Source organism: Lithobates pipiens, unplaced genomic scaffold (genome assembly GCF_037356315.1).
Source record: "Lithobates pipiens isolate NorthernLeopardFrog02 unplaced genomic scaffold, aLitPip1_a1.2 Scaffold_13, whole genome shotgun sequence".
Taxonomy (NCBI): Eukaryota; Metazoa; Chordata; class Amphibia; order Anura; family Ranidae; genus Lithobates; species Lithobates pipiens.
The window spans coordinates 290,117,182-290,130,478 of NW_027507718.1; the positions used below are offsets into that span (position 1 = coordinate 290,117,182).

A 13,297-nucleotide genomic window follows, 5' to 3' on the forward strand; every position below is an offset into this window, starting at 1 on the left:
ATGCTTGCCTGAGCCTTTAGAGGAACATGGTCTAGAATGAGAAATAAGTATCTTGGGAGGGGCTTTTTTTCACCACCAGACTTCTAGAAATCAACAATTGATTTATTTTGCTTTATATCTGTTTCAACGATTCTGGCTGCCTAATATATTTACTAAATACATTTGTATACATACTGTACATACACATACATACTGTATACACATATACATACATACACACAATATAAACATGTTGGTGACAAAATGCAAATACTACAATTTCAACAGAAAACACAAATTTATTTTATATATATATATATATATATTTTTTTTTTTTTGTATATGAATTATTTTATGGCAAGGGTTTATGTACATGGTGTATTTTTTATATTGCAACATTTCAAAAGATGACAAAATAAAGACACCATGGTGTAGTCTGTTAATGTTTTTTTTTTTTTTTAACGTCATATGATTGTGTGGAAGACAGATTTGGTCTACAGTACTATGTCAGCATTCCATACTATATTTAATTAATAAAAAAGCAAATCAGGACATTACATTATTACATAATAACTAGATGCGAACAACAGAATCACTTTTAGATTAAAGATATACAGAAAACAAAAAAATGTTTCACAGGATTTAATTGGCATGTTAAAATGGCTCAACACATTTCTTTTTTTTTTTTTTTTTTTATTTGTAGAAAATGAACTGCTTAGTCATATACCTGCATTAATCAATTTACATCCACTATTTAGTAACATTTAAAGTTGGTTTGATAATTCACAAAAGTGGAATAATACAATTTCAAAAAGACTGTTCATGGTGTGGCAGACCAAGAAAAAGAAAACAATCAGTCCATTCCTTCATGCATGCATAGCACTGACGTAAACAGCTTATAGATTTAAACTAAAGAATAAAAGCTATTGCGTATATGGCTGTAAGAATATATTTATACTGTTACAGAATATAATCAGTAGGAAAAAAATCAATCACAATGTTTCTATTCACAAACTTTAAAGGGCCAGTAAACCTAAAACCTAAGTAGGCCTACATAACAGAGCTATGAGTAACATTAATGGGTAAATATATGAATTACTGGGACAAATCAGAACAAAAAAATGAAGGAGAATTGTTTTTCAAGACATAGTTGACTTTCTGTTGTATAATTGTAACAAAAGACTTTGCATTTAACCTGTTCAGCCTAAAACAGACATTACATAAAAAATAAAAAATAAATTCACAGCAAATGTTTGCACCATATGATACATTACAAATTCTGCCAAGGTAAAGAATTTACATAAACACATTTGTGAATGTTATTACTAGCTTCCAAATGCAAAACAACCCGTGTTCAGGTTTAGTGGCCCTTTATCAGGTAACAAAGTGTTCTGTGCAGATAGCACGCAAAAGCCTTTTTATTTATATAGCTATATGTTTTTCTTACTAGAAGATGGTACATGATAAGAGTTGCAACTTCAAGTGAAAAAAAGTGAAAACAGTGATAAAAAGTAACATTAACAGAATTTTTTTCTTGTGTAAAATTAAAGCAATGCAAATAGTTTTAATTATTCCAACATACCTTGGCATTTAATTTGTGCTACCTGACCATTAAAGTTCAAACTTTTATCACATACAGTACACAATTTCTATCTCATTTTAGGACTATACATAAAATACAGATTTTGTGAGAATTACCCTGATTTTATAATCTGACTTTGCATTTTTCTTTGCCATTTATTAAAAACCACCTATCACCCATTCATATTTAACCATACATAATTCGACAGATATCCTCTGTAAATATAAAATGCCTAACAACTACTGAATACTACACATTTGCACAACTGTTTCTAACATAATACAGTAGTTAAAAGTTATTATCCCCAGTCATCATACTGCATATTGAGGTGATAGTACTTAAGGGATAACTGCATTTAGATAAAGTATTATTTAAATTTAAATGGCCCTAAGCTAACCACTTGAAACTAACTCTGAAACTAATCTAAATAGACCAGGACTAAATTATTAAAGAAATCATTTTTGCCTGGGTTGTTTACCACCAATAATATACCAAACTAGTAAAACATAAAAAATATAAAAGTTTAAATTTGAAATAATATAGCTTGGCAAAATTAGACATATCAAACAGTAAAATTAGAAAGGAAATGTCATATTGTCTTCTATGTAAGTGAAATTGTCTTTTATCAGATCTTAAGGTGTGGCTGAGATGAAAGTATGAAATATATACCACACAAAAGCATTACACATAGAGACATTCTGTGCTCAAATAAACACTTGTGATTGGGACACAAAGGAAGGATGCAGCTTGTCCATCCAGTTGTCTTGAGTGTTTACAGTTAAAGGCTTGCAAGGCTTATCAGCTATAAAAAAAAAGCAGAGAAATCTGTCAGAATAACTAGCAATTATTTTGTGCATCATAGGTTTACATGTAAATGGGAACTTCACTTGGAAAAGACTGATGGTTTTCTGTAAAGGATGGGTGGGGGGGGGGGGGGGGTAATTTCTGATCTTTTATTGAGTTGCTATAGGCTACTGCATGCTGGCAAGCTTCCTCTGCCTGATTGTTGGAAATTTCCTGTGGGCTCCAACATCTTATGCAGGCAGGGCACACTGCAGGTTAAAAGGTCCCAATAAGTGGTTGATTTTATGCCTTACTGCATGGTAAAAAAACCTTCTGCATGCAGCTCCCACCACAGCCCCTCCCCCAAATACAAACCCAAGCCTGATCTCGATACAGCAATATGCACAAGATCCAAGGCTCTCTCTTTCCTCATTGGCTCAGATACAGCAGAAGACGCAATTTCCTTCCACTTCTGTCAATCAGAGCCAGGGACGAGGGGAACAGATTTGGGGCTAAGCCCCGCATTGTGTGTCTTATCGACACACACAGCAGGGTTTAGAAGCGAGCATGTACGAGTGTCCCCATAGCAAGTGGCATGCTATTATGGGGATACTCGGAGGGGGGGAAGACAGTAGTGCAAACGGGAGACCCCAGAAGAGGAGGATCAGGGCCGCTCTGTGCAAAACCATTGCACAGAGCAGGTAAGTATAACATGTTAATTATTTTATTAAAATAAAAAATAAGCTTTACAATCACTTTACATGTTCTAAATATTCAAACAATGGGAGGAATTAAAGACAGGCACACTTGGAAAAGTGCTCCAGTTTCTAAAATGAATATATTCCTAAGCAAAAGGTGTCAAATCAATAAATGTAGTGTAAATAGATTAATTTAGCACACAGGAAAATATACAAAACACAGAATAGAGATTTAGAAGAAGAAAAAGTGGTACGTAAAAAGGTTTTTAGGAGCAATGTAGTAATAGTCAATATATACCTATTCTGCACCCAAATATACTTTTGTGAGAAAAAAGATTGTGTGAAAATTGCATTTTGTTGCAAAATATGTATGTGTTATTTGTGGCCAAATTATATAGATGGTGCTAAATGTGCATATTTGTCATATGTACCACAATTTTACAAAATTAATCCTGATAGGTTGTGTAACCATAAAATGTCTATCCACAATTGGCAGCCTCTACAAGGGGATTAGAAGCAAAATCCAGCAGGAGCTACAGAGTATAAAAAAAGAGAAGAGTAGTGCCCCTAAGTGTAGCAATATGGTTACATTTAATGAAGATCCAACATTTAGCAACTCACATGGTTAATGATTAAAAGAGACACATCTAAGTATGCAGGCATCTGGAGAAAAGCTGTCCCCATATACCATCCTCCGCACCGGCCGGCTCTTACCGCTGTCAGTCTGCAATCGTGATAGGGAAGACTACCCTACAGTAGCGATCTAAAAGCAAGGTTTGAAGCGCAGCTTGGAAGGGATGATGTTGATGGCGGTGCAGAGGATGGTCTATGTGGACAGCTTTACCTTGGATGCCTGCATAATTAGATGTGCCTGTTTTAGTCATCAACCGTGTGAGTTGCTAAATGTTGTACCTTCATTAAATGTAACCATATTGCTACACTTAGAGGTGCCTCTCTTCTCTTTTATACTTAGTTGTGATGTGACGCTACTTGTATATCAAGACATCCCTCGTTTATCAAGTTAGAATATATAAAACATTTTTACTTGTCTTGCAAAACACTCTCAGACCAAATTACTCTCAATCCAAGGTTTTACTGTATAGGCATTAGTGAGAGAATAATAACAGATATGGGGAAAACAAAGAATGGTTTACACACAACTCAAATCAACAGTTATCTGTCAAAAATGATTTACACATATTTTAGTCTGTACTTTTATAATTTAATTTCACTCTTAATTTTACACTCTTAATTTTACCTTAAACTGTTTGTTAACCTAAATAAAATAAAAGAAATGGATCCTGTCCCTTTAAAGTGGTTGTAAACCCTTACAAACCACTTTCACCTAAAGGTAAGCCTAGATTAAGGCTTACCTGTAGGTCCAAGCAATATCTCCTAAACCTATATGGTTTAGGAGATATTTGCCCGAAAACGGGCACCGCTGTCTACGGCGCATGCGCCGTAGACAGCGGCGCGCAGAGCGCGGCATTCTCAGCGACGGAGCTGCCGTGCGTGTCGGCTCCCGTGCGCGGGAGTGACGTCATCGCGGCTTCGCCGAATGACAGCGGCAGAGCAGCGAGACCCCACCAACAAGATGGATGCGGCGGACTACAGGGGACAGCGGCGACTTCGCTGGCTCCTGTGTCAGGTAAGTGACACATAATTGGCTACTATGCGATGCATAGTAGTCCATTATGCTTTGCCTTTGCAGGGAATGAAAGAGGAAGTAAACTCATCAGGGTTTACTTCCTCTTTAAAGCATGTTATATAGCACAGTGCTTGTGTTGTGTAATTTAGCCCCCTGTATCACCTGAAATACCTGACTGATCCTGCCTGATTCTGCCCTTTCCCCTGTAAACTGACCCTAATTTATCATGGCTGCTGAGCCCTTACACCATGGTGAGTTTACATGCCTCTGTCATCCGCAGCTCTGCTCACTCTATGTCTCCTGTGCCCTCCCCCCCCCCCCCTCCCTGCCGGTCAGCTAGTACCAGGGTTACCCCCCCTTCCTGCTGCTGGAATAACATTTACATTATCATACTATCCTCTCTGTCTCTTAATGCTGTGTCCCCCTGTGTGTGTGATTTATAAAAAAAATAAGCCGATTATACCTAATCTCAGAGCAACATTTGTCGATCCCATGACTGGCCGGCTCTCTCCTCCTCCCCTCCCAGCTGATGTCAGTGGGGGAATCTCGGCCCCGTCCGCTGCAGCTGTCAGACTGGGAAAGGAGAGAGACGGCTTGTCACATGATCGTGGAGCGCCGCTTTGAAATGAGGTATAATCGTCTTTTTTTTTAATGAATCACACATACCGGGGACACAGGATTAGGAGACAGAGAGGATAGTGGCTTAACAACCACTTTAATTATATAAGGCTATTTTAATTTACATGTCACCTTTGCATCCTTATTTTTAACATTCAGATTGAACTTCTTTATTCAATGTTTAATTTTCTTTTTTTTCAAAAAGAAAATTGTGAACATTTGACAATATGAAGCCCTTATAAAAAAAATGGTACACCTTTACAACATTGCACACATAGATGGAACTCACAACTTCTCATTTCTGTACAACAGTTTCTGCTATAGAATTTGAACAAATAACTTTTGCTAATTTGGTGTAAAAGGCACAGCGCTTTTAAAAATGGCCAAACTAGACAAAGTACTTAATGTGGTGTAGGAGTCGAGCTTATTCTCTCAAATAGAATAATAGTTTATTTATTTGGTGCACATTGTTCCATTCTTGTTTATGCACATGCCATTGGGAAAATGGTTGGAAATAGACAGAGTGCAGGGTGTCGTTTTTGAGCTGAGAAAACTTTTTACAGCTTTCTCTGGGTTTTGCTATTCCTGGATTAGGCTCCATAGTTTGAAGATTTCAAAGTGTTTTGGGTGGGAATAAATCTCCAACCTCATGTCCAGGTTTTGTTGAAGACCAGCAGGGTGTGTGCCCAGGTACACACAGCCTTTATAATGAAGGACTAGGAATTAGTTGAGGGCTCCAGCCAGAGGGAGGTGTGCTCGCCTCTGAAGACAGGTGTGTGTTCCTGTCTGGAGACAGAGGCAATCTACTCGAGAGACAGTACTCCAAGTGGGAGAAATTCCATGCCCATGGGACTGAGAGAGTCTGTGTGACTAAGAGAGCTGAGGTAACTAGGAGAGTTCAGTGAATGGAAGGAATATGTGAGTCTCAAAAGAGAGAAAGGGTCTGGGGTGTCAGGAGAACCTCTACCTAATGGCCAAGTGTAGGCTGTGCAGCCTTGTGCATTAAAGTGGAGCTGTGTGCATTAAGGAGAAGCTCTGTGCATTGAAGAGCTGGTATTTTTGTTACCCGTTTATGCTATGTGCAACCAAAACCCCTGTGTGGGCAAGCTTATAAACTTTACGTTAATCTGTTAATCTGGCTATCAGGCCCTTAAAACAGAGTTCGGACTGGCATGGACTTCACTAAAAAACACATCTACCACTGAGTCGAATCACCCCATGTCACAATACATTCTGCACATATATGAGTGCCAATTCCCCCAATGTGAGTACTTTTATACACAAGTAAATTATATAATATGCATTTTCAAATATACCTCTGCACCACAGCTATACAGGATAGGCAATTCAAATCAAGTTTCTGTTTAAAGGAAAAGCAAAGCATGAATGTATTTAGTATTCATTAGCACCATTATGCATTTGTGAAAATCAATTCTGACGAAACACAATGGTGTTATACAGAAACTATACAAGTTTACTACGTATAGAATATATTACTTTTCCTATGTAACAGTTTAAGGGTTCATATATGTTTTCAAAGGCAAAATAAACCTGTCAGGCCCACCAAAATGTATAAATACTACCGGTAAAGTGTGGAACCACACCTGTGCTGGTCTTTAAAGATAATGCGTTCTCACCTAGTAAATATCCAGTAAAGGTAGTAGAGGCTCTGAATTAGACAGCTAATGAGAGAGGCAATGCTTAGTGCCAGTAAAGGGTAGTTTTCTTTACATGTGTACAGCCTTGGCCTAATACTCGAGGGGCTCCACATGGATTCAGGTAATGATTAGAAAGCAGATATTCCATTTATCATCTATTTGAGGTTGATTTACTAAAAGCAAATAGGGAATGTGCAGTTTACAAGGGTATTTACCTTGGATTAGTGAATGAGGCGAAACTCTGCTGATTTTTGTCATTCAATTATGAGCAAGCAACAATACTGTGATTGTGTATTCTTTGCAAAGTGAAATTTATTACATTCACTAAGTGAAGGGAGCATTCCCTTGTAAAGTGCAAACACACTTGCAACGTGAACACCTTGTTTCTCTTTAGTGTTGCCTTTGTAGTGTTGTTTAACAAGTGAAATGTAGCTAATACAATATTAATTCCATGGCTTTACCTGTAGGGTTTCTGTTTTGTTGCATGTGATTAAAACTGGAGAACATCATATGTATTGTCAGAGTTAAAATATAACTAAAGAAAAAACTTTTATTTTATTTTTTTATATTTAGATAGAATGGTGAGAGGTTAGGACCACTGTCAGGCTTCCATTGCTGTGTCCCCATAAGCAAGATTCACACTCTCTGATTTCCTTGATCACTAATCTCATTGGGAATGAAAGTGAAGGTAAATACAAAATTTTGAGCTGCCAATGCATACACTTGTTCCAGAGGGAATTTCCCTCATGCTGGAGTATTATCCTCTCATTTCCTGCTGAATCTTAAGCTCAGGAAGTGAAGGGAAATGTTTAAGAATCTAGCCATTTTATTGCCAATAACAGGACTTTCTTACCATCCTGTTTTATCTCTTTCTTTTAGTGGTCCCTCATTCCTGTTGTCTCTTAATGAATGATTATGCAATATTTTGCCAATGGTCAGAGATGTTCTATTAATGGTTTATCCTTGACCCATCACATGAGGTTTGTATTTGTGGGTTGAATATCATACATTGCACAGCTGCTATTTATTTTTATACTAGTTGGACTTTGTTCTATGACCCTCATTAGATGAAAACCACCATATGCACAAGCAAGTACTGTATAATGGATGGCATGTAATCATGAGATTTGAATGGGTCTTCTATGTATGATTTTAACTGGGAGAGTTTATGCATTTTCAAAAAACCCTTATTTTTATGCAAAGATGCAGCCCCAATTCCTAAATCGGGGCACTGTGTAAAATCCACATAAAAAACAGAATGCATTGACTTGCAAATCGCATAAACCTTTATTTTACTCACAATAGAAACTATATTAAAAGCTTAAACTGACAAAATGTACCATTTTAAGAATAAATAAGGTAATTTTGAAATTGATGACAGCAACACATCTCAAAAAAAAGTTGGGACAGGGCCATGTTTACCATGGTTTAGCATCCCTTCTTTTTTTTGCAACTCTCTGTAAACATCTGGGAAGACCAGTTGCTAGAGTTTTGGGAGAGGAATGCTGTCCCATTCTTGCCTGATATAGGATTCTAACTGCTCAACAGTCCTGGGTCTTCTTTGTCCTATTTTTCATTTTAACCACTTACCACCAAATTATGTACCTGTACGTCATTTGACTTCAAGTGGTTGTGTTGTTCGGCTCTCTTGTAAAAACAACCGATTCGGCTTAGTAGCCACTTTTTATTGTTTTTACAAGCAGTGGCAGGGGACAGCCCCCCTCCCGCTGCCTTTTGCGGCTTGACCGGGCTCTCCCGTCCCACTGTCCGTCGGCTGGCCGGAGACCCAGAGTCAGCTTTGATTGGGTCTCGCATGTAGTAACCATGTAGTAACCCAGAAGCGATGTAATTTTTTAAAAAATCACTTCTGCAATCCTGGAGTCTTAAAGGCACCAGTTTTAAAAAATCGTAAGTATTCGGAAACACTGATCTTGACGTTGTGAATGCTTTCAAGTGCAAAGGAGGGATCTGGGGTTTTCTAGACTCCAGATCCCTCCAAAAGAATATCTGTCACGTGCCTATTAACCACTTCAGCCCCGGACCAATTGTCAGCCTAAGGACCAGAGGTCTTTTTACAATTTCGTACTGCACTGTTTTAACTGGTAATTGCGCGGTCATGCAATGTTGTACCCAAACAAAATTTGCGTCCTTTTCTTCCCACAAATAGAGCTTTCTTTTGATGGTATTTGATTGCCTCTGCGATTTTTATTTTTTGCAATATAAATGGAAAAAGACTGAAAATTTCGAGAAAAAAAATATTTTCTACTTTTTGTTATAAGAAAAATCGAATAAACTCAATTTTAGTCATACATTTAGGGCAAAATTTATTCAGCCACATGTCTTTAGTAAAAAAAATGTCAATAAGCGTATATTTATTGGTTTGCGCAAAAGTTATAGCGTCATCAAACTAGAGTACATTTTCTGGAATTCGCACAGCTTTTAATTTATGACTGCCTATCTCATTTCTTGAGGTGCTAAAATGGCAGGGCAGTACAAACCCCCCCAAATGACCCCATTTTGGAAAGTAGACACCCCAAGGAAATTGCTGAGGGGCATGTTGAGCCCAATAAATATTTTTTTTTTGTCCCAAGTGCCATAGTTATATGTGGAATTGCACCCCAAAATATATTCTGCTGCTTCTCCTGAGTACGGGGGTACCACATATGTGGGACTTTTTGGGAGTCTAGCCGCGTACAGGCCCCCGAAAACCAATCACTGCCTTCAGGATTTCTAAGGGTGCAAATTTTTGATTTCACTCCTCACTACCTATCACAGTTTCGAAGGCCATAAAATGCCAAAATAACACTAAACCCCCCCAAATGACCCCATTTTGGAAAGTAGACACCCCAAGGAAATTGCTGAGGGGCATGTTGAGCCCATTCAATATTTTTTTTTTGTCCCAAATGATTGAATAATGACACACAAAAAAAAAAGTTTACAAAAAGTTGTCACTAAATGATATATTGCTCACACATGCCATAGTTATATGTGGAATTGCACCCCAAAATATATTCTGCTGCTTCTCCTGAGTACGGGGGTACCACATATGTGGGACTTTTTGGGAGTCTAGCCTCGTACGGCACCCTGAAAACCAATCACCGCCTTCAGGATTTCTAAGGGTGCAAATTTTTGATTTTACTCCTCACTACCTATCACAGTTTCGAAGGCCATAAAATGCCAAAATAGCACAACCCCCCCCCCCCCCCCAAATGACCCCATTTTGGAAAATAGACACCCCAAGCTATTTACTGAGAGGCATGTTGAGTCCATGAAATATTTTATATTTTGCCACAATTTGCAGGAATATTAAAAAATATATTTTTTTTTTTGCACAAAGTTGTCACTAAATGATATATTGCTCACACATGCTATGGGCATAAGTGAAATGACACCCCAAAATAAATTCTGCTGCTTCTCCCGAGTACGGGAATACCATACCACATGTGGGGGACTTTTTGTGAGCCTAGCCACGTACGGGACCCCGAAAATGAGGCACTGCCTTCCGGATTTAAATATAAAACGCTACCAAAAAAACCTGTTAGCAATCGCAGGGATCAGGCCTGACTCTGCGAACGCTGCAGTTATGTGTTCAGTGTTTTGTAAGTGACAGTGATCGATCGATACTGCACTTGGGTGGGCAGGGGGTGGAGGGGCAAAACGCAGGTGCTAGCAGGTATCTGGGCTGATCCCGCTAACAATGCGTTTTTTTGGAACCCTAAACTGCTGGGGACGCTAGTATAGATTTGATCAGATAAGATATTGATCTGTTCAGATTCTATACCACTACGGGAGGTGTATGCTTTGCGCGTGGGTGTTAGCGGTACTGGCACTAACCTAGCGCTGCCTGGGGTGACGCAGACCCTGACCCTAAAACCTAATTGATATCACCCGCCGGGTGATCAGGGGGTTAAACCTTTATTGGGTAATAAATGGTGGGTGCCCTGATGTTATAAAAAGCAAACTAACTAACCAGAGTCACCCGTAACACTTATACGGTGATCACTGGTGAAAGGGTTAACTAGGGGCAATCAGGGGGTTAAAATCTTTATTAGGTAGTATATGGGGGTCCCTGGCGCTATATAAAAACCTGACGGGGAACCTAAATAACTAACTGGCTAACCAGCGTCACCAGTGACACTTATACGGTGATCGCTGGTGAAAGGGTTAACTAGGGGCAATTAGGGGGTTAAAACCCTTATTGGGTAGTATATGGGGGTACCTAGTGCTATAAAAACCTGGCGGTGAACCTAAAAAAATAACTAGCTACTTAGCGGCACCAGTGACACTTATGCAGCGATCAGAAAAACGCTCGCTTAGTGACACTGGCAAAAGGGGGTAAAAGGGTTAACTAGGGGCAATCAGGGGGTTAAAACCATTATTGGGTAGTATTATCGGGGTACCTAGCGCTATAAAAACCTGGCAGTGAACCTAAAAAAATAACTAGCTACCTAGCGACACTAGTGAAACGAATGCAGCGATCAGAAAAATGATCGCTTAGTGACACTGGCAAAAGGGGGTGAAAGGGTTAACTAGGGGCAATCAGGGGGTTAAAACCATTATGGGTTATGTATATCAGGGTACCTAGCGCTATAAAAACCTGGCGGTGAACCTAAAAAAATAACTAGCTACTTAGCGGCACCAGTGACACTAATGCAGCGATCAGAAAAATGATCGCTTAGTAACACTGGCAAAAGGGGGTGAAAGGGTTAACTAGGGGCAATCAGGGGGTTAAAACCATTATTGGGTAGTATATCGGGGTACCTAGCGCTATAAAAACCTGGCGGTGAACCTAAAAAAATAACTAGCTACTTAGCGGCATAAGTGACACTATTGCAGCGATCAGAAAAACTATCGCTTAGTGACACTGGCAAAAATGGGTGAAAGGGTTAACTCTAGGGGCAATCCGGGGGGTTAAACCTTTATTGGGGGGTAGGGGGCTACTATGGACCTAACATTAACTGCCCTGACAGTTTTTACTGTCACAACTCACACTAAATGAAGTAATCAATAAATAAATGATCACTGCAATCAGTGACACTGTGACTGGGAGGGGGATCGGGGGGTGATCGGGGGGGTTTGCGTGCCTACATGTCAGTGTAGTGTTGGTGCACACTTACTTTCACTGTTCTCCTCGTAGTCCGGTCAATAAGACCGCCCCGAGGTGAATGACATCACTTCCTCCCTGCCTGTGTTTACTATACACAGCGGGGGAAGCTTCTCATTCGCCAGGAGCGATCGAGAGGGGATGGCCAGAAACCAACAGCCATCCCCTCATCCCGGATCGCTCCTTAAGCGAAACAGACTGCCGCATCCAGCGGGAGGGGGTCCGATCGGACCCCCCACCCGCTGGAAGGCGAGCACGTACATGTACGTGCTTGTGCCTGTCGGTGCCATTGCACCGACGTACATTGCCATGCGGCGGTCCTTAAGTGGTTAATAATAATAAAATAATAATAATAAAAGTGATAAAAAAATAATAATTAACCACTTCCCACCCGGCCAATGCACATATACGGCCGGGTGGGAGCCGTCTACTCCTGATAGGACGTTCAGGAACGTCCATCAGGAGGAGCGGGATCGCGCGCGCGTGCCCGCGCAGCGGCGCGATCCCGATGCGCCCGTGTCACCGGGACACGGCGCATCTCAGATCGGCAGGAGGGCTCTGTGATTGGTCCTCCTGATCACATGACGGCCGTGTCCAATCACGCCCGTCATGTGATGTAAACAAACAGCCGGTTGCTAGGCAATCGGCTCCTCCTCTCCTCACACAGAAGTCATCGCTGAGGAGAGGAGAGCAGATTGCTGCAGCCGGCTGATGATCAGTGAGTATGAGCTGTTTTTTACAGCTTTTTACTCACTGATCTTCAGTCTAGTGTAAACACACAACACACCACACAGTGTAAACACAGTCCCCACATATGTCCCCATAACACACATGTCCCCAAAACATACATGTCCCCAAAAAATAAAAACACATGTCCCTAATAATAAAAACATGTCCCCCACATATGTCCCACTAAAATCACTTGTCCCAATGATTATGTGCACACATATGTACGTGATCACCTGCACACATATGTACATGATCATTTGCGTACATATGTCCGTGATCACACAAACCAATTATTATACACTTAACGGAATTTTTTTTACCAAAAACATGTAGCAGAATACATTTTGGCTTAAATTTATGACAAAATTTGATTTTATTCGATTTCTTTTAAAATAGAAAAAAGAAAATATTGTTTTTTTTCCAAATTTCCGCTTTTTTGCGCTTATATCGCAAAAAATAAAAAACGGAGTCGTGAATAAATACCACCAAAATAAAGCT

General features: G+C 39.7%; 1 protein-coding gene across 15 annotated transcripts in view; it reads right to left on the reverse strand.

The window, feature by feature from the left end:
* Nucleotides 1-258: 258 nt before the first annotated feature.
* CAMK2D (calcium/calmodulin dependent protein kinase II delta) overlaps nucleotides 259-13,297 on the reverse strand; it is a 375,227-nt gene continuing 362,188 nt past the window's right edge. For 14 of the 15 annotated variants that reach the window (XM_077476794.1, XM_077476792.1, XM_077476797.1 and 11 more), the window contains 2 exons: nucleotides 6,625-6,668; nucleotides 259-2,363 (listed from right to left, as the gene is read on the reverse strand). In XM_077476794.1, the coding sequence (XP_077332920.1) occupies nucleotides 6,656-6,668 (13 nt within the window). In that variant the 3' untranslated portion in view covers nucleotides 259-2,363; nucleotides 6,625-6,655. The remainder of the gene's footprint in view (nucleotides 2,364-6,624; nucleotides 6,669-13,297) is intronic. The other variant, XM_077476795.1, reaches the window with a different exon arrangement.